Raw genomic sequence first — 26,254 nt, forward strand, 5'->3', positions numbered from 1 at the left:
AGGGAAGGAAGGAAAGGGAGGGCTCTCTTCTCCCCCCACCCCTCCCCAATCCGACAACCTCTGACTTTCTTGCTTCTCGGAGGAGCAGATTCCTCGCGCCCCACTCCACCCTCTTCTGCAGTTTCTGTGCCCCAGTTAGGGCTGCTCAGGAGAAATGAACAGCAGTGGGTCCCGCCCACCTCATTACTAATATAGCAGCGTCATCTGCATAAACCCGGGCCAGGATTCCTATTGGCTGGGTCGCCTGGGGGTGACGTAATTGGGACGTACTAAGACTAGGGTTGGGCCCGGAACCGGAGCCATTACTGCAGGAAAAGGTCCCGCAGAGCTGAGCAGTCAAGATGGTGGGGCCCAGCGCTGGGAAGATGAGCGGGATTTGGGGCGAGAGGCGGGAAGCCGGGGATAGGGGGCGGGGAGAAGGCAAAAGGTAGGGGGTAAAGGAACCTGAGGGCCTTAAAGGTTGGAGGTGGGGTTGGAGTGTCGGGGATCCTGTCCTGCTGGGAAGCGGGTCCCCAGCATGGAACGGGAGTTTGTGGTTCAGAGTTCTTGGGACGGGGATAGAAGCTTGGGGGATTGGAGTTAAGATGCTGACCGCTCCCCTCTTCTCTGAGCAGTGTGACTTCACCGAGGACCAGACCGCAGGTAGGTAATCTGACCCCTATTGAGGTCATGCTTCGGGAGAAGGACACTCCCTCTAGCACCCTCCAGCCACCTGTCTTCTCTTCAGCACCCCCAGGGGAGTACTTCGTGGATTCCCTTCTCCCTCCTTCTGGATCTTCCATTTTCTTTTCTCACTCTTTCTTCCTCCCTTCCCTTGTACTCTAGATCTGAGCCCCAAGCACTGGGTGAGTTTTAGGTGGTGTGGGCATGTGAAACAACTTGGTCACTAATGCCTGTTGTGTGTGGGGCTTGGGGACTGTGTATTAAGCTGCCTGTGCTCCCCTGTTCCTTAGTTAGCTACTTCTGCCTCTTTTCTCCTCCTGTGATAACTTTCCCCCTCCCCCAGCTTGGAATCGTGAAGGCTGTAGACAGCAGTGACCTGTTACTTTGTGAAAATGGGACAGGGGAGTTTGCTGAGGATACTTCTTTGTAGCTGTACTCTCTGAAAGGTCTCTGTACTGGAGGGGTGGGAAGTGGCAGGCTGGGATGACCCCAGTCCCAGGCTGCTGCTCCCACTTCCTTATAAGGACAGGGCCCAGACAGGGCGGTGGCAAATCCCTGCCCTGAGTAGTGCGGTGAGGAGGCTGGGCAGGCGGAGGGTATGTAAATGGCTGGTGCCTCTGCCAGGGGAGGCAGGCCGGGTATTTATGGGGGACACCTGAGTCGGAGGAAGGGACGCTGGATCACTTAGAGGGTTTGGGTGCACAGCGGTATAAATATCTGGTTTCCGCAGCATGATCAAAGTGGAATGGGCCGCAGGGGCTGTAAGGGAGGGTTTGGGTCAACCCCCACGTGCCCAGTGCTGATGTTTATCTGAATCCTCAGAGTTCAAGGAGGCCTTCCAGCTGTTTGACCGAACAGGGGATGGCAAGATCCTGTACAGCCAGTGTGGGGACGTGATGAGGGCCCTGGGCCAGAACCCCACCAACGCCGAGGTGCTCAAGGTCTTGGGGAACCCCAAGAGTGATGGTGAGGGTCCTTAAGAATAACTCTGCAGTGTGGTAGTGGGTCTGCAGTCCTTAGCTGATGGCTTCGCTTTGTCTTCTTAGGCCCTGAACTCAAGCAGCTCTTGTCTAGCAAATCCCAGATAAGATTTCTCTTGCCTTGAGTGGGAACCACATAATCCCCAGTCCTGAGGATGCATGTGACTTTGCTTCCACCTCCTTTATGGCAGAGATGAACGTGAAGGTGCTGGACTTTGAGCACTTCCTGCCCATGCTGCAGACTGTGGCCAAGAACAAGGACCAGGGCACCTACGAGGACTACGTTGAAGGCCTTCGGGTGTTTGACAAGGAAGGGAACGGCACGGTCATGGGTGCTGAGATCCGGCATGTTCTCGTCACACTGGGTAAGGCTCTGCCCTTCCTTCTTGAGCTGAGGTGCCACCTGATAGACCTCACGTGTCACCCAATTCCAGAACGCTCACTCTTTCTTCCCCTCTGCAGGTGAGAAGATGACAGAGGAAGAAGTAGAGATGCTGGTGGCGGGGCATGAGGACAGCAATGGTTGTATCAACTATGAAGGTGAGGGACTAACTGGGGTCTCACGGAGGAAGCAGCCATACAGGGCAGGTCAAGTGCAGCATTTGGGGCTTTCCCTGTCCCTGGATTCAGGCTCCAAAAAGTGCCAACAGGCAAGGGGCAGGGCCCAGCCCAGCCCAGCCCAGGAGTGGGAGGCCAGGGGGGTATGACAGGAAAGGAAGGGCTTATGTGGCATGAAGGGTGGGAAAGGGATGGGAAGTAAAATAAATGGATGTCTAATCCCTCGCCGCCTGACCCCTTCACCCCATGTCTGTGTCTTGTCTTCACCATTAATGTCTCTTCCTTCCTGCAGCGTTTGTGAGGCATATCCTGTCGGGGTGACGGGCCCATGGGGCGGGTACGGCTCCTCCCAGCCCCTCTTCTCTAGTTGACCTCCCCAGTGTTTTTCTTCCCAGCCTTTGCTCTCTAGCCCCTGCCCTTCCCCTACTACCATCTGACTTCCTCCTGGCATGTGTCTGCATGGAGCTGACTGGGGAGGGGAGGGGTTCCTCAAAGAGGAAGACAGCCTGGGGGTGTGGTACCTCCTTCTCTCCTAGAATGGGCTGAGGTTTTGCTTCTTAGGGCGCTGGTGTCTGGGAACTCACACCAGCCTATCCCAGTCTTGCTTCATGGTCATCCTTTAGCCCGGGAGCACGGGCAGCTGGCAGCGGGGGGTGGGTTGCCTGTCCCACTGTGCTACTGTAGCTGAAGTCTCTTTCCCGTCCTTCTGCTGGGCAGCTCGGAGGTACCCTAACCCAAAACTCTGTCTTCTCCTCCCGCCAATGGCTGACAGTAGCTGTAGGTGTAGTTGAGAACTCTTCTGCCTCTGCTGTGTTCTTGCTGCTCAGGGTGGGGTGGGGAAATAACAGCTGGTGGGAGGGGAACTGGGGGCTGAGAGGACTGGTCAGACTCAAGGTGGCCCCTCTGCAAACTGACCCCAAGGTTGGTTGCTGTGGGCACATTCCTTCTTAGGCTACCTTTGTGGTCTTGTGGTCTCCTGGCCCCTGGTGGACCCCTCCCCTTGGCCCTGCTCCCTGGATCACCCCCTCTCCTTTCCACAGAGCTCGTCCGCATGGTGCTGAATGGCTGAGGACGTTCCCAGTGTGCACGGAAACCACGCCTTCCCTGTGGGAGACTGTGTATGTAGCCCCGGAGGCCTCCTAGGTGCTCTTGTCACAGTAGTTTTCCCAGATTGTCTCTCTTGGATGATGTTTGCCTTCAGCATTCACCAAATAAACTTGCTCTCTGCCCTACATGCGGTTCTGCTTTCCTTCCTGAGCAGGGTGAAGGGGAGGACAGTCTGGGGTCAATGGACCAGAGGCTGGGGAAAGCCGGCCGGCAAAGGGCCTCTAGGAACCATCTTTGCCTGATTTAAGAAATGCTGGCCTTAGTTATTGATGCTACAAAGGCTACCCCTTGGGGATTAGGAAAGCCATAAATCCCTGTAGCACCAACGCTGGCCACCCTTGTGCCATCCCATATGGTGCTGAGTCCTCTCCTAGCCCTCCCCAGCACTGAAGGCCTTTTGTCGGGGAGCCCGGGGAGTGTTTGTTTATTGGCACGAAAGCCAGGCCATATTAGCACTGCCTGAGCCTGTCTCACTTCAGCAGGGCTAGGGGCCAACAGTAACAAGTAGCTGAGATGCCTGCCTTCTCCCCGCCTAATAAGGGAAGCTATGAAGCCACCACTTCTGAAAGGATAAATAGACAAAATCTCTGGGATGTGAGGATGTCCTTCCAAGTCTTAAATGGCTATTTTGAGGGCAGGTGAGAGAGAGCCTCTGCCCAGTCCCTGCACCAGTCGTACAGTCTGGACAGCTGTGCTGCCCTTGGCCTGTTTGGGAGAGAGGCCCAGTGCCTCTGCAGCCCCACCGATCGCCACTGCGAAAGACTCCAGGAGTGCTGCCCACAGCCTGATTCCCCACCCCCCCCCGCCCCGCCTAACAGCCACAGGTAAGAGAACACAGAAGGCATCCACAGATGGAACTGAAAGCAAATTAATTTATAAAAAAAAAAAAAAGAAAAAAAGAAAAAGAAGAAGAAAGAAAAAAGAAAATTTACAGAAAACTTTTGAACAGAAGAAAGGTGCCAAGACGCAGAGGAAGAGAAATATGGGGACACGAGGAACACAAGGCCTGGTGGGAGGAACCAGGAAGAACTGGTGGAGAGCCTGGAGTCACTTTCGCCTTCACACCAAGGACGAAGAGCGGGGAGCCGGTACTGGGGGCACTGGGATCCGGGGAGCAGAGCTGAGCCATGAGCTGCGAGCAGGGGGTCGGCCCTACCCTAGGTCGGGCACCCCCTCCCCGGCTGCTGCCCCAAATCCCAAGGAATCCCTAGCTACTGCCAGCCACGGCTCTGATGGTCTTGGTGGGAGAGGGAAGAGGTGAGCGGGGTGACCCACCCAGCCCTAAGAAGGAGGTGCTTAAGTGCTTTTGACAATTTCACGTTTTTAGGACTTCCCATCCTCTTAGAGCCCCTCTCCACATCTTCTGGGAGCCCGCTCGCTGACAGAGCCCAGGCAGGAGGCAGCATAGCCCCAAGCGCCCTTTCTTCCTCTACTGCCTGCCACAGGAACCCCCAAAATGTGTCCCCACCAAATACACATACGCTGACATCAACTACGCAGGAGACTTTAAAACACAAAGCTGACATTCAGAGGGAAAGGGGCCATTGGCTGAGCTGGGGTGGCCTAAAACAGCAACACCGAGGAAGCAGCAGGAGAGATTAGTGGGAATAAACTGGGGGTGGGGTGGCCAAGGGGGTTCGGGAGCTGCCTCAGTCACTAACGAGAGGCCGGAGGAGACAGGTATCTGCACCCTGTTCTATCCCCAGAGCTCTCCCCAGAACCTAAATTCCCCTTTCCTAAAACTCACCTCCCTCCTCAAAATATGTAAAAGTTGGATTTTTTCCACTGGGTGGAGGGAGCTCCAATGTGGCTTTTTTAAAACCTCTACTTCCTTTTAAAGAGCTTCACTTTTTTTCAACCCATAAAAAATGCAATAGTTTTGAGGGGATGTACCCTTAGAAGTGGTTAATTAGAGCCTTGTATAAACACTTCCCCCAGCCCTTCCTTTGAGGGCAGCATCCCCATCCTATCTTCTCTCCCAGACATTAGAAACATCTTTTCAACAGAAGTCCTTGAATAATCCAATATAAAAGTACATGCCTCTGACAGGCATGGTGGGGGCTTTGGAGGGGCAGGAGGAGCTTTCCTTACGTAGTGATGAACTCTCCAGGCTGGGGAAGGGTCCCAGTGGTGGGGAGAGGGCTGTTCCTGGAACCTTGATATCCATGGGGGGTGAGGGAGAGAGATGTCTGGCTGGCTCCTCACTGTGTGGGTGGCACAGGGGTGACTGTGCCTGGACTCGGGGCCGTGGGGTCTGGAGGCAGGGGGGTGCCTGGGTCTGTGGAGAGAAGGGAGCTGCATCAGCTGGGGTGAGCAGGAGAGAGGGCTCCAGACCCAGGCCACCAGACAAACAACCGGGCATGGCATGCAATGGACAGGAGGTGAAAGAGTACCCACGGTGTACAACTTCCTTTCCCCGACACCCTTTCCCACCATACGCTGGGAAAACTGGGATACCCCAAATCATCCTTCTGCCCCCAAGGGAACTCTCTACATGGGGCACTTGAACGTGACGGGAACAAGCAAAGGGAACGCCAATCATCATGCAGACAAGTAGCCGTTTTTCCAGTTTACAACGGAGATGCTCTGTGCCACAGGACTCCTCCATGACCCACCAGTGAAAGGCCCCAGCGTCATCCCAGGGGTGGCAGCTGCCAGGCTGGGGAATGGTGGAGGACAGCCAGAGAGGCCCTTCCCTCCTGTGTTCTAATTTTACCAGAGCGTTCAAAAAGGGATTGTGGAAGCTCTAGTACCTGAGCCCACCCCCCCCTGCCCTCCAGCCCTCCACGTGGACCCCTCTCCCTCACCCTTCTCCCCTCCAGGACCCTTCTCACCTGGCAGTGGGCTGGCACTGGGCAGGAGGTTGCCCTGAACAGCTGCCACAATGGCAGGGCTCTGGGCTGCGGCGGATCCGAGCCCCGGCCCAAGAGGCAAAGAAGATGGCATGGTGGTGGTCGCCGGCAGGTTAGGATGTAGAGGGTTCGCCATGGACACAGGCAGGTTAGGGGGGGGGAGAGTGGCCGGGGCGAACGGGAGATGGTGGTGATGCCCATGCAGGTTAGGAGGAGGGGGGAGGTTAATACTGATGGAGTCGGCTAGGCTACCAAATGGGATGATGGATGGAGCAGGGGGGGGAGGCGGCATGCCAAAAGGCAAACCCAAAGGAGCATTACCCGCCACGCCTGGGTGCCCGCTGCCTGGCACTGCCCCTGGCATCATTGAGGGAGGAGTTTGTTGGTTGGGGAACGGTGAGGGGCCTGGGAATGAAAAGGAGAGATCGAGAAGATTAGAAGCATACAATCTCACTTGCCAACTCACTTTCACAGCGAGGATAACCTCGTCACTCCTAGGTGCCACCTGCCTTTTTCCTGATACTAGAATAAATAGAAAAAAAATTTTGGGAACAAAATTCCCAAAGTCTGGGACTGGGGAGGGATCCCTGCTGGCTTAGGGATATAACCAAGGTCAATCTATAGAAATCGAGGCTGAGCCTCATCTCCAGTCCTATCCCATATCCCCTCTGAGGGGAACTGGCACGGTCACCCGGATCCCTCCAGTCAGCGAGAGCTTCAGAACCCATCACTCACCGTGGGGTCCAGGGGGGGGTACCCCTGGTGGGACTGCCCCAGGCTGGGGGGCTCCAGCTGTTTGCTGCTGCTGTGGCACTGCAGTTGACCCTGCCTGCCCAATCTGTTCAGAGGGGCCCAAGCTTCCGGGAGGGGCCCCACTGCCCGCAGAGGCAGGGGCCATGGAGGCTGGAGCCGGAGCCAGAGCCAGGCCGTGGACAGCGGGTGGCCCAGCAGCGCCCGCAGGTGGGACAGGCTGGGAGCCCGGGGGCAGTGCTTGCGGGGGCGGCTGCTGCTGTTGGTGCATTTGCTGGAAGTGCTGCTGCCGGGCCCTCATCTCCGCGTACTTCAGCTGCTCCATGTGGAAGGCTTGTCTGTCGGCCAGGAGCTGCTGCCTCTGATACTCCAGCTGCCAGAGCCAACGAAGAACGGTTACTCGGGTTCAGGAGACCCCAGAGGCGAACGCCTTGTCCCCTGCTTTGTCTTCTGACAAACCCAGACTCTCGTTCTGCCAGTTCCCCACGCCAAATCTCACCCTTGTGCTTGGCTTCCTCCGTGCTCCCCCGCCCTCCCCTCTCCAATTCCCCCCACCAGGTCTTCTGGCTGCCCGCTGGCTTCTCACTGCAGTGGACTTAATCTGGTGGCAGCCCTTGCTCATTTCAGCTCCAAAGCTTTGAATCTGTCGTTACTTTAATCTGGAAAACCCCTCCAGTTCCTCTTGTCAAATCATGTTCTTTTCTTCCTTCAAAACTGGAGAAAAACTCACCACTCTTAGGAAGCCATCCCAGATCAAATCCCTAGCCTCTGAGCTTCAGCCTTTATTTCATTCTCTCTCAGGACTTTTATACTTAATTGGAGACCTCTTAATTTGCATTTGTCAGATACCTGAAGCATTAACTGGTTTTGATGTCTCCATATTGTATGTTTGATATCTTCAATTGGGGAGATCAGGGTCAGAGTCCCTGTCTTCTAGTTCTTTTATATCTTCTCAAAATCAAAATGATTCAACACCTTGTCCATCCCATTCCCTTTCCAAGTTCACCTCCTGGATCTGAAGCCCTTACCCTCTCATCACGCCTTAAACCTGTTCAATCACTCAACAAATCTCTATTGAGAGTCTACTATGGGCCAAGCACCCTTCAAGGACCTGGAGATGCAGCAGTCAAAGAACCGACTAGAACGTGACCCTGGAGCTGACCTTCTGTGGGACCTCGGTCTCCAGGCTGCACCTGTGGATTGCTTATCCCCAGCTGCCTGGGCTGACTCCGGCTCCGGCCTGGGCTAGCCCGCTCTGCTGTGTTGCCCTGTTGGCCTCAGGCTCTCTGCACTGCTGCTCCCTCCATCCTAAACTGGGGCCCAGCCCAGTGTCAAGGTGGGACCCCACCAACACCCAGGGGACACAACTCACTGCTTCTCGCTCCCGGTCCATGATCGTCTCTAGCTCCTCAAAGTGCCGGAGTTTGATTTCCAACTTTTTCATCTGGGTCTCCACCAGCAGGGCCACCAGAGATTTGATCTTCCTCTCCTCAACGGCAGCCAAGTGCTAAGGAAGGAGGGGTGGGGCGGCCCGTCAGTGGGAGGACCCAGCTGAAGACGTTCCGGGACCGAGAAGGGTAGCATGGAGGCTGCCAGGTTTCAAGAAAGAACTTGCTGTGGTCACAACCCAGAAAGCAGCACAGGCTTGACCGATATTTTTAAAAGAACATGAGGAGAGAGAGAGAGTGGCAAAGGATAAGACAAGGTCAAATAATTAGAGGGTGAAAACAGGCCCAGTGGTAAAGGCTTAAAAAAGCTTAGAGAAGAGATGACCGAGTCTCCCTCTCACGATCAAAAGAGAAAGGAAACAGGCCAGCGTCGTTTAAGGATGACAAGAAAGGATTTCTTCCAGGTGACGTGAGATGAGGGAAGGGGCACCTCCTCCCCTGGGTCTCTGGTCCTCACCTTGGCCTTCACGGCAGCGGCAGCCAGGGCAGCGGCCGCAGCGGTGGAGAGGTTGCCCTCGCCGATGTCACGCTCCACCTTCGTCTTCCTTTCCCCCTCCGACTCCACCACTTCCTTCAGCACTTCCTCCTGCCCTTCCTTGGGCTCCTTCTCCTTCTCAGGATCAACTGGGCCAGGAAAAGGGTCTTGAGCCCTACAGCCTCGCTTCCTTCCTGGACCCCAACCACCATGCTCGAGGCTCACCTATCGGGTCCCCGTCACTCTTCTCTGACTCCTTCTCGCTGTCGCCGTCTTTCCCTTTCTCATCATCCTTCTTGGGCGCCTCGCTGGTCTTCTCCTTTGCTTCTTCCTCTATAGCCCCAACTCCTTCTCGTGGTTCCTGGAGTCCCAGGAAAGGGGGGAGCATCAGGGCGCTGGTTCGCACACAGAGGGCCCAGACCAGGAACTGAGTTTACGCCTCTTACTTGGGAGGTCCAGCCCAGCCTGCCTGAGCTGAACGGAGCCGGCTCCCCCCACCGCGGTCCACGCCTGTCCCCTCTGCCCTCCCAGCCTGTGTGGGTCCCGCTATACCTTGGGCTCCTTCTTCTCCTCTGTGGCCTGGCCCTCCGCCCGCGCCTCGTCAGTCCCGCTCTCCTCTGGGCCCGGGGGAGAGGAAACGGGAAATGTCTGACACAGTCTGTCTACAACGCTCTTCCAACAGCCCCTTCTCCTAGCCAAGATCTTACTGGGAGGACCAGTGGGGAGCCACGGTACCTAAGGTAAAGCCCTGGGAAAAACAAAAGCCCCACCAATTCTCCCCATTCGTCTTGTGCTCTGAGGCCAAGTGGACGCAGGGATGGTGTGGGGAGGCCAGGTGGCTCAGGCTCTTGGTAAAAAGGGAGGAGTCCGGGAACGTGCCAGGTCTTACCAATCCGCTCAGGCTCATCAGAGGTGGTTCCTGCAATGCCACTGCTTTCCAGACCAAAGGCTGGGTCTGCTTTGCCTGTCACTTTGGCTGCTTCTTCCACTTTCCGAACGTGGGCCTCCACCAAGGCTGTGGGTACCTCTTCCTTCATTTTGGAGAACTCTTCTGTAAGACCCAGAGAGGGTGAGGCTGGGAGCGGGCGGTAGGCAGTTCTGGCTCTCCCTGTGAGAGCTTCCTCACAAGCCCAGCTCTTCATCTACACCTTCATGGAGCTGGACAGGTGCCTGGGCTGATGCCAGCAGCAGACAAGGCCAGGAAGGCAGCCAAACTTGAGGGGGTTTCACGGCCTGAGTACCCAGCCCTTCAAACGCAAACCGAGAGGGCCAGGACCCCTCCGCATTACCTAGGGCTGACTTCGCAGCAGCGGAGGCCACGCGAGGGTCGACGACAGAGGCCAGGAAGGCCACGGTGCTCATCACAGGGTTGCCGGACTGGCTGAAGGGGATGGGCTGGTAGGCCAGGGGGCCCAGGGAGGCCTCTGAGTCCTCCAGGTATGGGTCTTCAATGGGAAGCCGAAGAAAATGCAAGATGCATTCGTCCTGTGTGCGGCTTCCCACGTGCTCTGATACTTTGTTCCAGTCATCTTTGTACATTTCCAGTGCCTGGTGGTGGTGGAGACACAACCTCACTTAGCCACTTTCCTTGAAGGTCAACACCCCCATCCCACTAAACGGAGCTGCTTCAAAGCTCTCTGGGTTGTGGTATTTGTGTACTCTGCTGGACCCAAGGGGGATCTGCAAGTAGCACTAAGAAAGGACAAGGGGTTAACGAAATGGTCCCAGTCCCTGGCCTGGAGCTGGTCCTTGGGGCAGGTGCAGTGGGCGCCAGGAAGGAGAGAGGCTGGGGCAAGATCATGCTCTCCCCACTCACGAGTGCAGCCGGCCCCCTGGCCACTTCCGTTTTCATAGGGCTCCCCTTCCCTTGCCCTACTTACCTCCAGGAGTAGCAGGGTCTCCTGTTCTGTCCACTCTCGAGTGGCACTGGCCGCAGCTTTGCTCTGCAGGGGAAACACAGGTGGGTCAGAGGGAGGAGCCCGCAGCCTCAAGGAGCGAAGGTGCACCACGCCCAGGCAGCCCGCACCTCCGTACCTTGGAGGGGACGTTCTTCTTTGTGTACATGTCCGTGCGCAGCCCAAAGTTCTGCATGTCTGTCGGTTTCTCCTTGCCTTTATCAGGGAAGTTGAGCATTTGCTGGGAAGCAGAGGTCTGCTATTTGTGGAGGGGAAAGAAAGAGGTGAGTCCGAGTGACTGCCAGGAGCCAGGGGCAGACAGAGAGACAGGACAGACAGAAGGAGCTTCCTTCCCACAGCCAGGGACACCCCTGGGCGGGACTTCCTCCCTCACTGCTGTAGCTCCTCTGCTCTCATGGCTCTTCTTCCCGGGCAGGGGCCCCCCAATAAAGGGGCAAATAAGAAGCCCAGCGGGGTCTACACCCCACCTACCAGCTCTGGCTTGCCCTTAGCCGTCTCTGGCACCAAGTCATCCAGCTCTTTGCCCTTTCGCCCAGCCTTGGTATCAGCATCAACCTGGCGGCCCTGGGGGACAGAGCTTGGCGTCATGGAGGCTGGGCAGGAAAAGACCAGGCCGAGGCCCTGGAGGCCTCAAGAGCAAATGCCGGGCAGCTCGCAAGCTTGGGGGGCACTCATGCCACTGTTCCGTACTCCCTTAATGATTGTTTAGATCTGTAGTTGGCATGATATCCACTTGTATTCACATGGATCTTTACAGGTTCTCTTAGGATTTAGGAGCTGAACAAGTAGGCTCTAACCCTACACGTGTGACCTTGGGCAAGCCACGTAACTTTTCTCTTCTTAATTTTTGTGATGTATGAAATGGAAGTGGAAAAAAAATGGAAGTGACAAAAATTATGAAGCAAAAATGAAAAAATGTTGGAAACGTGACAAAGTTAAAAAATTTCATGCAACTTAATTTTAAGCCATTTTTCTCTATCCGCTCCGTCCCCTAATTAGCCTGTCTGCTCCCCAAGGACAAGAAGCATCTCTTCTGCCTCAGCAAGTCCTCAGAGTCTTGGGCACAAAGGCTGAGAGAGGGTGCTAAATACATGGGGCTGATTCCTGTGGCCCTTTGCATCCCCTGGGAAAGGAAGAAGCCTCAAAACACTCCTGAACCATTACCCTAAAAAACCAGAAAAAGAAAAGTGCGAAGAAGCCCCGTTTTGCCCAATCCCACCCTGTCCCCACAGCCCCTCGCCCTACCTGCGGGGTCTTGGGCTGCAGAGGCACCAGCCCAGACGGTGTGTCAGCCAAGACGTGGAAGTGCGAGGTGGGCGGAGGCCCCATTGGTGTTGGTCGACTCTCGGCATCCACCTGGTAGTTAATAAGACCCCACTGTTCTAGGAAGGCATGGACTCTGTGAGGAGAGAGGCAGAGACACGGTCACACACGGGGAGGAGGGCTGGGGTGGAGCTGGGGCACCCTCTTCTCCACTCCTCCCACTCCCTGGGAAATACCGCCTCCTCCCAGCACCTATATGCCAGTGACACCCACGTCCACATCCACAGCGGGAGCCTCTCTCCATACCCACCCAGCTACTAAACATCTCCCCTTGCATTATCTCGCTGGGTAGGCTCCTTCACTACGGACGCGCCCCTCCTCCATTCCTCCGCACTTCCGAGAGCGCCCCTGCCATTCCCTAAGTCACCCGTACCCGAACCTGAACTTCGCCTTTCTCTAGAGATGTTCTTTCCTGCTCGTCCCCTATGCTCCTTGCCGGCCTCTCTACATCAGCCAAGAGACATCTGTGGGCATTCATCCTCAGGTACCCGCTGCCCCTCAGCTGCAGACCCACCTCATGATGGCACAGACATCACCCGCCAGGTTCCTGCGGCAGGCAGTGGACGTGAGATACTCTTGGGGGTTCAGCCGGTAAGTGTCGATCATGAAGTTTCGATAGGCCAGGTAGCTTAGAAAAGAGAGAGATGAACGATGAGAGGGCTGAAGGGTAGGTAAAACGATAAGAGAGCTAAGGACTCCTCCTGTGTGACAGACAGAGAAGAACACCGCAGCTGACTCAATACACACTGCGGGTCACTGTGTGCTAGACACGAGGGGTTCAAACCTTTGATGGGGTTTTTAGTTAAATGAGTTATCTCCTTAGCTGTACTTGGGGATGTTTCATCCAACGTTTTTTGGCTGTGCCACTCGGCCTGCAGGATCTCAGTTCTCTGACCAGGGATTGAACCCAGGCCACCGCAATGAAAGCCTGGAATCCTAACCACTAGGCCACCAGGGAACTCCCTCAATCCAACTTTTGAAAAGGAATCAAAAGGTAAGAGAAAGTGCCCTTAATTCCAAAGGCAGCTGTTAAAGGGAAGTCCTGATCGGTGCCTCCACCTCCTCAGCATGGCGTAGTCTTGAGAAAACGTGTGTCAAAGGTGGAAAGGTCTAAGTTCAAATCCTAGTTCTATTGTGATGGCCTTCAATTTTTGAACCTCAGTTTCCTCATCTGTAAAATGAAGTGTCTATTGAGAATTAGAAAGGTCTGTAGAGGTTTAGAACAGTGCCGGGCACACTGTACTAGCCCCCAAAATGGTAGCTATTGTGTGGTATAGTGTAAAATTTGAGAACATGAGCCAGACTAAAGGACTCAGATCCCAGCTTTACTACTCAAGAGCTGTGTGACCTTAAGCAAGTGACTTAACACCTCTACACCTCAGTTTCCTTATCACTAAACTGAAGATAACAGGACCTACTTCTAAAGCTGACATGAATATTAAATTATTCACGGTATGTAGGACACTTAGGATAACGCCTGGGAGACAGTAAGCTCTCAATACATGTAGGCAATTATCATTTACTATTTTACACCAAGAGTGCAAAGTGTAGAACAGTTCTAGTTCCAACTCTGCCTGCAGATCAAGTTGCACTCCTGTCATCTGTCACTACTTCCTCTGGAGAGAGTAAGGCTTTTTCACACACTGTTCTCCCCAGGAAGAGGAGGAGGAGAGAACCATACCAGGCTTCAGGGAAAGAAACATGGTGGAAGGGAAGGTGGCCCCGGAGCAGGGAGTGGGGAAGCTGAGGAGCAGCTGGGAAGCCAGCTGGTTCAGTCCTCAGGGGGCCTGGGCTCAGCACTAAGTCCCACCTGCCTCACCATATATATCCTGGAGCATCCCTAACCATGGAAAACACCAAACTGAAGCCAGGCAGATTTGGCCCGGCAGGAGGAGCCTTGAAGGAGATGAAGACTTCTGAGCCCCAAGCCCAGACTTTACAAAACACATCTCTCCATCCCTTAAATTCACAGACTTGGGTCTTAATAGTTCCTCCTCCCATTTTTTCCTATCAAAACCTACTCTAAGGGACCAATAGCAGTCAGTTATATTTTAGTCAAAGCTACTACTTATGCTAGAGACATGTGCATTTTAGACAGCATGAGTAATTATGGATGGAGAGGCTCTGTAGGCACCGGAGCAGATACCTGTTTTGAGCAGAAGAGGCATATGCTTAACATGGCCCCCAGGCAAATCCTAGAGAGCAGTGGTCACAGTGCTGGGCTGAGGCTGCCTGTGGGCAGAGACCATGTCTCTGTAAGCCTAGCACAGTGCCTGGCTCATGGAAGGAGCTCAAGAAATGTTTGCCACACTGGACTGGGAGGAACAAATGGGGACACAGGAGGCAGAGCATCATGAGCTGAGATTTCCTTACATTTCTGGAGTCTTGGACTTGTTCTTGCCGTTGAAGAACTCAGGGAGAGCCCGCCGCTCTATGGCATGAACACTGCAAGACAAGAAAGGGTGCATTCGGAGGCTCTAGAGGAGAGATGAGACCCCAAAGGGAGGAAAAGCCTGGAAGATGGGGCAGCAGGAAGGAATGAGACGCTTGGGGAGAACTCTCTGCCAGGGCTGGAAGACTCTGAGACCAGGAGCTTCCCTAAAACTGAACTGTACCCCGGTCTACCTGGCTGAGGAAGAGGTAACTCATTTGGAGGCAGGAGGAGGAACAACATGTTGATCTGTGGAGCAGGAAAATGAGGATTTAGTGAGAAGGTGGAGCACCGATACCTATTATAGTCAAACCAGGCAGCATAGCTTGGGATGATGATGTGATGGGTCTGTTCGGTCACGTTGTCCTCATGCAGGTCCGGATTCTTGGTCTGCTCCCCCTTGTTCCCCGTGCTGTTCTCATCCTCATCCTGCGAGTATGGAGGCTGCTGGACTCTCAGCATTCCCATCTTGCCCCTAGCAACCCCCTGCTTCTCCTATACCCCAGGAATGTGGGCACTAAAGACGGGATGGGAATGAACAGTTCTGGGCCCCGGGACTCAAAGCGTCAGAGTTTTGAGCAACAGCTAGAAATCGGGTGGGAGAAGTCTGGGCAGTGGAAAGTTCTGGGTAGAAGGAACTTTATAATCACAAGTCAGAATCACATAGAGAGGTAGGGCCTCTCTAAACTGGCTCCACCTTGCCCGTGGTCTCCATGCTTTCATCCTCTTGTTCATCTGAAAGAGAGAGACAGCAAGATAGCAGGCTGGAGCCTCCTCAGGGGCCGCAGAACTAGTGTGCTTTCGGAAAGGCCCCGGCAGGCTAGGGGCAGGTGGCAGCCTCCCCTCCCCTCCTTTAGGCGTTGACCACCTGCCCCAAGCTCCCCATCTTACCCAGGTCAGTCATGGTGCCTCCTTTGACTGGGGCTGACTCCGAGTCCTTCTTAGTATTGACTGCCAGGGGAGAGAGTCATTTTCACAGACAGGTTCTGCCTAAATCAAGCCCTCGCCTCTCCACTGCTAACAGTTCCAGAGAGCTCACTTTCTCCAAAAGCTTGCCCCATCTGATCACAAAACGTAGCAACTTCCTCCAGTCACAATCATTCTGTGGCTTGAAACTTTCTCCCCTTCCTGCCACTTTCTCCCCTTCCCCAACCAAAAATTCATTTAACTCAACTTTTTTCTTATAAAGAAGCATCTTCTACTCTATGAACATTCATCAATCATTCTTGTCTTTGATTGGCCCTTATCTCCATTCATGTGTCTGTAAGTTCTTCATGGACTGAGACAGAGTCTGACCAAATCACTCTGTAGAGGAGTAGTTGGATCTTAAACATTTTTGAAAGCAGAGGACATTTTCCTCCACTGAATTCATACACAGCAGCTCAGGAGAAAACATAAATAGAGAGGAGAGCTGCTCTGATTGATGAGGGGGTGGAAGCCGGAACTCCTCTCTCTCAGTGGCCTCCCCTATCCTACTCCAGAAACCCACTCCTGGATGTCTATGGAATATAGACTGTAAACCAGTACTGCAGAGCAATGGTCTCCAAAATGGGGACGCAAAAGAGGGTCCACTGAAATACAGGCAAAGAATATCAGAACCTCTCTTTATATTTTTTAATCTTATCCTCTACATTTGCCCATTTTTAGACAATGTATGTGTTTTATAACACTCCTAAAGTAGTGGTAAATAGTACACGTGTATAATTTGTGCTCAAATATATTTTACTGACGGTGTGTAATAAAAAAGAGTTTGGAGACAGAGCACAGTCCACAACTCAGATACGGATATGAAGTTCAAGGCTTGTCTGATGAAAATAGTTTCAGTAACCAGCTAAGCTGAAGGGAAAGATCCTCTACACCTGGAGCTGGGCCTGGGAAGTCAGCCCACCCAGGGGGTTTGACACAGGAAGAGCCGGACAGGGAGCGGGGGCCCAGGAGCTTGGTCTGGCCCATACCTGTCTTGGGCAATGTCACCTCTTCCACATTGGGGACCGGTGAGGGCTCATCCATGTCCTTTGTCAGGTCTTCTTGCTCCTCTTCTCTGTGGCCACGCTTTGACTTGGTGTAAGGTGTTGAGGGACTGGGAAGGAAAGAGAGTGAAAGAGAATCTAGTCACCCCTGGACAAGGAATCCCTGGAAGGTGAGGTCCAATGGAAGGGAAGCAAGAAAGACTCCCAAAGAGACGGTGAGGTACAACATGATAAATATAATTAACACTGCCGTACGGTACACATGAAAGTTGTTAAGACAGGAAATCCTGGGAGTTCTCAGCACAAGAAAAAAAAATGTTTTTACTTATTTATTTTTCTATTTCTTTAATTTATTATCTACATGAGACGATAGATGTTCACCAAATGTATCATGATAATCACTTCATGATGTATGTAAACCAGATCATGATACTGTATTCCTTAAACTTATACAGGGCTGTATGTCAACTACACCTCAATAAAACTGGAAGGAAATAAAAAAGGGAGAGAGAATCCTGAGGGCAGAGCTGAGCAAAGAGAAACCCATCACTACAGAGTAATGGGAAGAGGCAAAGGCCTTTCATTTGGAGATTAAGCTCTCTGTGAGTTTACTAGTGGCCGGGATCAGAAGTATCCACTGGACAGCTGAAGACCTCCTCATCCTCCCGCTCAGGCTCAGCCAGGTCAGGGCCCAGTGGTTACGGGAGGCAATTTGTCCTTCCTTCCTTCACCATGGTGTGGACAGAGCAGTAAAGGCGGGGGCGGGTTAGGGGCTGGCCTACCCTTTCTTAGCATTCTTCTTCTTAGCTTCTGGGGTCGGTGAAGGGGATGGGGAGCGCTTCCTCTTCTTATAGTTCCCCCCCTTCTTGTCCCGTCGATCCGAATCTGGGCTGTTCACCTGCAGGTTGGAGAATTGGGGCAAATGTCAGCCAACAATCTCCAGCAAAGACCTGTTCTGGGACTTGTGCTAAGGGATCAAGGAGAAAAGAATAGCTTTCACCTCATCCGTCAGTGTCTTGGCTGAAATCTTCTTTCGGCGGGAGACAGGGTTTTTGTCATCATTTACTTCATAGTCTTCCTCATTCATCCATTCATTGAAGGTGTCTGTGTCCAGGATCCACTTTGCATGAACCTGAAGTACAAAGGCAGACTGTCCTGGAGAGAGGCCTGGAAGCCCCAGTTCTGTCTGCGGATCCTTAACAGAGGAGCCCAAGGGCACAGGAGCCTCTGCTTCACCTCCAAAAAGTGGTCTGGCCCTGGCATTCTTCTTGGGGGAGGGGGCACAGACAAGAAAAGCTCACCTTCCTAGGTTTCTCAGGAGTCGGAGCATCTTCCACAGATGCTTCAATTTCACTGGCTGGGATCCACGTGTCGTAACTGCCACGGGAAATTGAACATAAAGCACAATCAATGGGATAGAGTTGTGGAAAAATAAAGTGCAAACCTTTTACCTTTCTCATTTACAAAAAGTATGGGTTGTTGGGTTATTTGTTGGTATGATTATTTTTCCAATTAATATTGGGATTCTTTTCACTATAAAGTAATAAAAATGACTATAAAATATTTCAAAAATAGAAAAGAATCACTCTAACACAAGTTCTTGTGACCCAGTAACTTTTTCTGTACAATTTTGTTTTTATATAATTGCATTGATACTAGATGTTATCGTACGTCCTACTTTTTGCAATATTTATCTACAAATCACGTGTTATCTCTATCAGTTTAAAGATTGCAAAATAGCCCACTGACTAGATATATAAATTTGCTGAAACATTTTCCCACTGTTAGATATTGAGATTATTTCTAATGTTTACTTACCAAAAATTATACTACGCTAACCATTTCACACAGAAAGCCCCAATCCTTTTAGACTAAGCCTTGTCCATTAAGTCCAAACTTCCCCCAAGACAGAAGATTCGCGTAATAGGTGGGAGGAGAACAAATTAACGTTAGACCTAAAAATAACCCTCGAAGAGTGCCTTCTCGCTTTACTAGATGTTCTAGGGCTTCTCAGTCTGGCTCTTGTACTTAAACCTGCCCCAGGAACCCATCCTCACCTGTCAGGATAGTAGCCCCAGTGCAGAAGAACCTGCTTATCCCTCTTCATGACTGGCCGTACCCATTCCTCTGGGGATAGAGACAGAGCAGAGAGAAACATAAGCTAAAGGGAGATACACACAAAATAACTCTGTACACAACTCCTGTTGCAGCAGGGGATCTGGAAATAGGAACAAAGGTGGTAAGAGGATTCAGGGCTGAAAGGAGAGAGGAGCCCAGGCACTGCATAGCTGCTAAGCAGTCCTCCACCTCCTAGTCCAGGCTGTCCACTGCAGTGACCAAGAAAACCCTGGTCTCACCTTCCTCCAGGTTCCCTGGGACAGGATACACAACATGGGAGGCATTGTTCTTATCCTCAGTGACCGTTCCCTGGATGGCACAAGGAGAAGCAGGTAAGTATGGTCCCCTCCGAATTACTCATGGATGTAAATAAACCAAAGTAAGGTTTAACCACAGATCTGCCTTCCTCATCATATTTTGCTCAGAATGGTATCGAAGTTGGTTTGCATTCTCTAAGCACACATCAGCTAAGTGGCAGAGAGAAACAGCTGGGATTGTGCAAATAATGGAGACAAATCAAAGAATTTTAAATTGCAGATAATCCTCTGAGTAGATAATCTGTCACACATGGGAAACGTACAGTCGATTTTATGTCCCTGTATGTCCCAACAACATCTGCTTGTTATTATAGAGTTCCAAAGAGCAAAGATTTCATTGATCTGAAACCAGGCAACCTCTAGCTCAGTGGAAGTAGATGCTCTTCCCCCAGGCGCATGCGGTCTCTAGGAACAGTGATCCAAATCTGCCAAGACTGGGAAATGGGAGGAACAGCGAAAGAGAGGCTCAAGGCTTTCATTCTAATACCTTTCCAAGTAGGTAGAGCTACCTCAGGGCTGCGGCTTGTACGGAAAACTTCAGAAAGAGAGTCATGGGGTTTCTAAAACCTCTCCCGACCCACCCACTCACCTGATGTCTCTTGATAATGTCTTTTAATTTCCCTAGCAGTTTGGGTTCAATTTCTGGGCACAGAAAAATGTTAGGTCGAGACAGGCAATTATTCTGTAGGGAGAAGAAATAAATGGGATGAGATTACAGGGAAGGGGTTTTGGATTCTCACCAAGGGAAGGGAGATGGATGGAGGAGGTTCCTATTACCTGCACCAAGGATTTCTCAATGGTCATGAACATTTCCACGTTGCGGTCCATGCGTGATGGATTCTGGAAATCGTAACGCCGCCTTGTAAAGAGGCAATAATCTAGTGAGTGGTATAGCTCAAGTCTGGGGATGAGGTCAGAGTATGTGACTTTTTTAACATGGGAAATTAGGAGGCAATCGTGCCCTCAGCTTTGCCAAAATCACCTGGGATCTGGGGTTCACTGATCATAACTCCGTGAATCACTTTGTACTTAGTGCGAAAGGACAAAGAAAAGCTTGAGATGCCAACCTAAGAATCCCTTTTCCTCTACAATACACACACTGATGCACATACACATACTCACTCATTCTTGGAGACTATTTTGGCTCTGACTCCCAGCCAACCTAGCAGGTCAGGCCTACTGACCTAGCAAAGTAAGAGACTTGCAAGAATGACTAGGCTCTCCCACCCCACAAAGACCCCAGGGAATCATAAAGGGGGATTCCCTCTAAACTACATGTAAGAAGCACAGAGAGAAGAGAAGGCATCTCACCATCCCTGGTCACTCTTGAATTTGTAGGCAGCTGCAAGTATGTGGCACAGGGAGCCTCCTGCTTTGAAATCTAGGAAACATTTGATCTACAAAATTGAGAAGGGAAGAAGTATGTGAGAGTTACATCCTAAATTTTCTTATGACTTTAACAATCCTTTCACAAAATCCTATGCTGAATTGATCTCCCTCTTGAAGCTGGAATTCTTTAACACCTGTGCCATTCTATCATGAGGCCTGGAAGAGAGGAGAGAAAGAAACCAATATTCACAAAGCCCCGCCATGTGCTTTACTGGGTTACCTCGTTAACCATTACAGAAACCCTACAAGGTAGGTGTATTAATCCCATGGAGAGATGAAGAAACCAAGACTCAAAAGGTATAAATGGCTTGTCCAAGATCACAGAGACACCAAGTGGCAGAGCCAGGATTTGAACACAAGCTTGTGCAAATCCAAATCTCATATGTTTTAACCATGCCATGAGTTTCATGACTGAGCTTAGACACCGTGAGATAACCTGTTGCACAGAATATTCCTAGGACAAAGGGAATGGTAAACTGGGGACTCTGCTAAGCCAGTAACACCCCAACCAGGGAAAGGGATGGTAGGAAATAACCCAAATCTCAAAAATTACGAAATTTACAAAAACACAAAAAAAACAACTCCCTCTCGGGTTTGGAGGCTTTGCCCCCGTGCTTTTTGCACTCACCGGCAGTTTAGTGAGCGGTGCATTGCTGACATGTTTGCCAAAAACTTCTTCCTGAAATTGTAGCAACTGTACAACCAGGCTAGACAGGGACTTGTTGGTAGGTGGTTCAGCTTGTATATACTGGGGAAACAGGGAAAAGGAAAGAAAAATAGACCCCAGATCAATTATCCACCATCTCCCTTATTTCTTCCCCAGGAGCTCTGGAAGCATCTGGGGCAGAAAGAAATAGTGTCTTCTTCCCCCACGTGTCTAGTCTCTAAAAAGAAAATGGCAGAAGGAAGGCCCTAGATGCCCCTCACCAAGAAGTTGAAATTCTGCTGCCTCCAGCCTAGGTTACCAGTCTTTGGTGTTGGAGGTAAAGGCAGTCTCCTACTCTCCCTCAGCAACACCCTAAAAATGGAGTTGCAGGACCCTGATCTCTAGACAACAGCACTGAGAGTTGTAAAATTCTGAAGATTCACGGAGTTCAGGCCACAGAAGCAACATCTTCAAGGCTCTAAGCGAGACAACAGTCTACTCCTTGGGGTAACTTTGTGGAAGGTCAAGATTCCCTCGATAATACAGCCTAATAAAAAAGATGCAAGGAAGTAAGGTAGGGCAAATGGACTGAGAGAATAGTTTGTACATTCTGCTTCTGCTAGGACTGGGCACAAATGTCTTCAGAGGCCTTGCTAGATGGAAAAAAAAGACCAGCTACTACCCAGCCTGGTGGGAAATAGCAAGACATCTGTCCTTTCTGAGGAAACTGTATCGGAGACAAGCAACCCTGGGCCTTCTTAAATATTTCCATATTATGCTACCTAGCATCCTAGCCTTCTGTTCTCATTTAAAAACTGTGCCAAGAGACTTTCTCTTTACCTTTTGACCCCTTTTTCCTCAACCCTGATCACAGAGAAAAGTGCACCTTTCAGTGGGAGGTGTAAAGAGATCCCTGAAAGAAAAGGCAAATGACAGAGAGCTAAGAGCTTGAAAGCTGAACCAGGTCACAGGCTGTCAACCCCCCCAGGGCCACAGACTAAGCCCCTAGACTGATCTCCCTTCCAAAAGGTCAAAGGTAGATGCCTGGGAACCAGAGCCTCACGCTGGGGTACAGACAAGCCACAGACCCAGCAGCTGTTTGTCAAGATCCTGACACCCAGAGAGACCTCCCAGGCTCATGACCAGGATCAGGGGGGCGTTCTCCTAAACCACCCATCACACTTCCGACAGGCTGCAAAGCTGGGCAGGAAGAACTGGGGAGCTGAAGGAAAGTCAGAAAGAGAACCCCTAACTGGGGGTAGTGAGAAGGAAGAAGGGCAGACCATCTCCAGAGAAAAGCCCTATGTAGAGATGCTCCTTTCAACCAGGCCTATAGACAAAGACACCACCAGGAAGAGGTCTGGTAGAAAAGACAGGTAAGGCTTGAACCCTTTGTTCACTACATTATATCTCCTGTTATGGGATGGGGGACTACGGACATAAAGTGTGTCCTAGACTCTGAACCCCAAACCCAAGGCAATGCAAGGCCAGGTGGTGAGGTGACTTCAATGTGAAGCTGAGGAACGGTTTTATAAGGGGTAGCTGCCCAGGAACTCATATACCCTGACTCCCAAAGAGGTTCTGTTGCCCCTTGTACGGAGATGGGGGACGAGCGATAGACAGGTGATCCCGGGGTGGGGGCCTTTTTCAGGCTGATGAGCAGTCGAGGGCCTGCTCTGTAGCTGTTTACCCTCCCGCTTTCATCATCTCTCTGAACACACACAAAGCACCGGGGAGGCCTCAGCCTTGCTGGTACCTGGCCCCGTGGGGAGCTCTGGCGGGCACCGTGCCGGGCACGCTGTGTGTGTGTGGGGGGGGTGTGCATTCGGCACCCCGTCCACCCCCGGCCGTCTCTCCCGGAAAAGCCCGCAAAGCGATGGCTTATGGAGGGTGGGCAGCTGGCACCGGGACCCGCCGGGCCAGCGGAGAAAAACAAGGGGCAGAGGGCGCAGCAGTGGGGGCGGGGGCTGGAATCAGAGGCTGGCGGGGGGCGGTAAAAGAGGCTGGAGGAGGGGCGCGGGGCGGCGGAGGGCGCGCTGGGGCCGCTCAGGACGCCGCGGGGGAGGGGCCGCGGGCCGCGGGCCGCGGGAGGGTGGGCAGGAGCCGGGGGGGCCGCGGGCCCTCGGTCCCTTTGTCCCGCCCCCGGGCCCCGCGCGGCCCTGCCCGCGTACCTTTTTGTAGTTCTTGCCGAGCCAGAGTCGCACGTTGTCGAACTGGGTCACGGTGTCCGCGGCCTCGTAGTACTTCACGTTGGGGCCGCCGTCCTTCTTCCGCACCGCCATCTTCTCGGGCTCGGGCCCCGCCGCCGCCCGCCCCGCTCAGCTCCCGCCTCCTCCTCCGCCCGCCTCCCGCCGCCTCCCGCCGCTGCCGCGGCCGCCGCCTCCCGCCGCCTAGGCTGGCCCCGGCCCGCGCAGCGCCCCCTGCCGGCTGGTCGCACGCGGCGGCGGCGGAGCGCGGGGCGCTGGGCGGACCCTGGCGGCCTCCCCGGCGGCGGCGGCGGCGGTGGGAGCTGCCGGAGCTTCGGGGAGGAGGCTGTTTCCTGGAGGGGGCGCACACTCCCCTGAGATCGCCCTTTACCGACCTGAAGCCTTTTCTCTTCTTGTCTTTCAGCCCGGGAAGTGGGGTACCTCTCTATCCTACCCCAAGGGGATGCCCGTGGCATGAGAAGCCCCCAGCCCATAGCTCCGGGTAGTCCTCATCTTGCCCATTTCTAACCCCACGGAACCCCTAATCCCAAGGAACCCCGGACCCCTTTCCGCAAGAAGTTCTTTCCTTTCATCCATCCCCAGGAGTTCCCCGTTTACGCTCTTTCTGAGCCTCCTTCGCCCCTAAGGCCATGTCCCAGGTCCGCCTCTCACTCCGTAACCCGAGGAGTCCCCTAGCCGCTACCCTGGGGGCCCAGCCCCTCCTCTCCAACTGCTTCCTCTGCAGGCCTCACCGTCGCCTCCTGAATAGCTTTACGCTCCTTGAGACCCTCATCTTCGTGGGGCGGGAGACCCTCCTTCCTTGGGTCACCCGGTCCACCAGACTCTATTCCTCTGAGCGGCGTGGAGGAAGAGGTAAGGAGCGGGGCGGGAGGAGGTCACAGGGTGTGTGTGTTTGGGCCTGGCCCGGCTTCCCTGTGTCGCACTCCCTCCGGGTCGCTATGCGGACCCCTTCTGTAAATGCGCGGCGGAGAGTGGTTTTGGAAGTCACGGTGGCCGAGTGGTTAAGGCGTTGGACTCGAAATCCAATGGGGTTTCCCCGCACAGGTTCGAATCCTGTTCGTGACGGCCGCTTTTTTTTTTTCTCCTCAAGAGTGTGTGAAGGGAGCCCCTTGTCTTCCACGTGTCTTTCGTGCACCTCCCTTTGTCTCAGAAACAGAAGCCAGAAGGTCTCACCTCTGGATTTGGGGGGAGGGGGCGGGAATGAGGGTGACCATGAGAAGCGTAATTATGCACCACTGTATTGGCTGCTAGGATACAAGGCACTTTCAGAGTTCTGTAACTTCAGCTTTGCAAGCAGAGTTTTGGCATACCTTGTTTCATTCTTTTGGGAGGGCATAGCAAAGGATTTGGTTGAAGAAAGGTTAAGTTTTGTTCGGGAATGTGAATAACTGTTGTGCTATAATAGTCAAAACTGGAGTTTCCAGGTAAAGAGGGCACCTCTGGATTTCATGACCAGACGTCACATCTTGTAGGCCTGATTACAATGAAGACCCGGGAAACAAGGCATTCTCTCACTGGGATTGCTGTGAAGAGCTGCACCTCAGGTATCACAGGGCTAGTGGGGAGTAACCTATTGAATCATGAACGCTGCCAATCTAGCTGGAGCCAGAGTGTGCGAAGATAACTCACTTTTTATTGAGTGCTCATTATGTGTTCTAAATTCTCCATGTATTGGCTCGGTGCTTTGTGACAGCCTGGAGGGGTGGGATAGGGAGGGTGGGAGGGAGGGAGACGCAAGAGGGAAGAGATATGGGAACATATGTATATGTATAACTGATTCACTTTGTTATAAAGCAGAAACTAACACACCATTGTAAAGTAATTATACCCCAATAAAGACGTTAAAATAAATAAATAAATAAATAAATAAATTCTCCATGTTCCAAGTTCCTAGCTAGGGTATTAATCCTTCTCTAGCCTCTAACCCTCCTGTACTCACCTCAGCTCGTTCTTCCTATTCCCAATTGCTCACTGTGGGGAATATCTAGGATACCTGTTGAAGATGTTCTCTTTGTATTTTATTTCTTGCACAGCCACATCTCCAAGAAGGTTCCCCAGGGGGCAGGGGGGTTCAAAGGTAATTCACAGAGCTTTTTACACATTTACACTTTGGAGTTTCCCACCTTCCTATCATTGCTTATGCTGTTTTTTCCATTCATGCTGTTTTTCCCTCACCACTTCCTTCCCCCTGGCCCCCACACCATTATTATTTTCCATCCTCCCCGTCTTTTTACCCCTCCTCTTTGAGGTTCTTGATTACAACAGCTAGAACTTACCACCACCATCCACTAGGTTGAATGCAAGGCATCTCCTTTGACACGCTTCTGCAAAAATTAATTAAAATAAAATAAAACAAGTTACATTATTCTACCTCCTAAATAGTCTCAACTGTGTCCACTTTTCTCAGAGGTGAGTGCAGGCTGGACCCACCACTTGCTGAAGGTAGGGGTACTTTTGAGGACCACATGAGTTGATGTATATATAAAGCTTCACTAAAGCATCCACACTACCCCGGTTTAAGGTAGCCGGGGACCTTAAACCCTTCCATGGTTGCTTTTTGTATTTCATGATCTGGTCCCTTTTTTTCTCCCCACTTTTTCATATTCACTACATTTCATCCACTGGTATTCTGTTAGTTCCTGGTGGCATATAGTATTTTTCTGTGTTCATGCTGCTCTCTGCCTGAAATAATCTTTCTCATCCTTACCTTCTTCTCAGTCTCCACTTAAATGTTGGTTCTCCTGGGAAGTCTTCTCTAACCACCTGTCTCCCACCATATCCTATTCTCTAATCTTTCTATGTGAAATCCTTCTTCCCCCATAGAATATACACTCTTGGCACATATAAGCCACTCCAAAAAAACCTTTTTGCGTACATGGGTGTTTTTTAACATAGTCATGTGTACATGCTTTAATCTTCACTCAGACTGGACTGTAAGCTTCTTGAGAGTAAGGACTCTACTAGGCCTTAGACATAGATGTGATAAAAAAAAAAATGTACTGAATGAATAGAATCTAATAGGTTCTGTACTGGACTTCCTACCAAATCCCATTTTGCACACACTCTCAAATTTAAATATCTGAAGAGCCAAGACCAAAATTGAC

At 52.2% G+C, this 26,254-nt stretch overlaps 2 protein-coding genes and 1 non-coding gene across 11 annotated transcripts; 2 read left to right on the forward strand and 1 right to left on the reverse strand.

Annotated features, from left to right (window-relative positions):
- Positions 1-214: 214 nt before the first annotated feature.
- Positions 215-3,433, forward strand: MYL6 (myosin light chain 6). 2 transcript variants are annotated; one of them, XM_067696954.1, is made up of 7 exons: positions 215-344; positions 615-642; positions 1,486-1,629; positions 1,835-2,008; positions 2,106-2,183; positions 2,494-2,538; positions 3,242-3,433. In XM_067696954.1, exons 1-6 carry the CDS (start codon positions 342-344, stop codon positions 2,520-2,522), a joined length of 456 nt encoding a protein of 151 aa, XP_067553055.1. In that variant the 5' UTR covers positions 215-341; the 3' UTR covers positions 2,523-2,538; positions 3,242-3,433. The 2 variants fall into 2 exon arrangements, with proteins under 2 accessions (XP_067553055.1, XP_067553056.1); XM_067696955.1 differs by lacking the exon at positions 2,494-2,538.
- Positions 3,434-4,160: 727 nt separating this feature from the next.
- On the reverse strand, positions 4,161-23,275 carry SMARCC2 (SWI/SNF related, matrix associated, actin dependent regulator of chromatin subfamily c member 2). Of its 8 annotated transcripts, none has more exons than XM_067696940.1 (30): positions 23,115-23,274; positions 20,926-21,045; positions 20,220-20,305; positions 19,686-19,767; positions 19,498-19,590; positions 18,831-18,900; positions 18,531-18,600; positions 17,775-17,850; positions 17,474-17,605; positions 17,256-17,371; positions 16,459-16,583; positions 15,395-15,454; positions 15,201-15,238; positions 14,802-14,932; positions 14,446-14,517; positions 12,587-12,700; positions 11,995-12,148; positions 11,221-11,313; positions 10,868-10,984; positions 10,714-10,776; positions 10,123-10,381; positions 9,723-9,884; positions 9,386-9,450; positions 9,059-9,194; positions 8,816-8,982; positions 8,283-8,417; positions 6,896-7,283; positions 6,482-6,565; positions 6,143-6,208; positions 4,161-5,586 (listed from the first exon to the last, which is right to left on the reverse strand). In XM_067696940.1, the coding sequence occupies exons 1-30, from the start codon at positions 23,223-23,225 to the stop codon at positions 5,510-5,512; spliced, it is 3,462 nt and encodes a 1,153-aa protein (XP_067553041.1). In that variant the 5' UTR covers positions 23,226-23,274; the 3' UTR covers positions 4,161-5,509. The 8 variants fall into 8 exon arrangements, with proteins under 8 accessions (XP_067553041.1, XP_067553040.1, XP_067553037.1 ...); XM_067696939.1 differs by having other exon boundaries at positions 10,868-10,987; XM_067696936.1 differs by having other exon boundaries at positions 6,143-6,565; positions 23,115-23,275.
- Positions 23,276-24,133: 858 nt separating this feature from the next.
- TRNAS-CGA (transfer RNA serine (anticodon CGA)) lies at positions 24,134-24,215 on the forward strand. Its single transcript has one exon. It is a non-coding gene; the product is annotated as a tRNA-Ser (tRNA).
- The last annotated feature ends 2,039 nt before the right edge of the window (positions 24,216-26,254 follow it).

This window comes from Pseudorca crassidens, chromosome 11 (assembly GCF_039906515.1).
Source record: "Pseudorca crassidens isolate mPseCra1 chromosome 11, mPseCra1.hap1, whole genome shotgun sequence".
In the NCBI taxonomy this organism is placed as follows: Eukaryota; Metazoa; Chordata; class Mammalia; order Artiodactyla; family Delphinidae; genus Pseudorca; species Pseudorca crassidens.

Bases quoted from the DNA above. Each gene is read 5' to 3' on its own strand.
- SMARCC2 (XM_067696935.1), bottom strand. From the start codon at position 23,225: ATGGCGGTGCGGAAGAAGGACGGCGGCCCCAACGTGAAGTACTACGAG. The intron at 19,768-20,219 runs GTGAGATGCCTT...CCTCTTTACAAG, and splicing joins TTCAAGAGTGACCAGGGATG to GCGGCGTTACGATTTCCAGA. The intron at 19,591-19,685 runs GTAATAGGAACC...TTCTCCCTACAG, and splicing joins TTGAGAAATCCTTGGTGCAG to AATAATTGCCTGTCTCGACC.
- MYL6 (XM_067696954.1), top strand. The intron at 643-1,485 runs GTAGGTAATCTG...CTGAATCCTCAG, and splicing joins CACCGAGGACCAGACCGCAG to AGTTCAAGGAGGCCTTCCAG. The intron at 1,630-1,834 runs GTGAGGGTCCTT...CCTTTATGGCAG, and splicing joins GGGGAACCCCAAGAGTGATG to AGATGAACGTGAAGGTGCTG.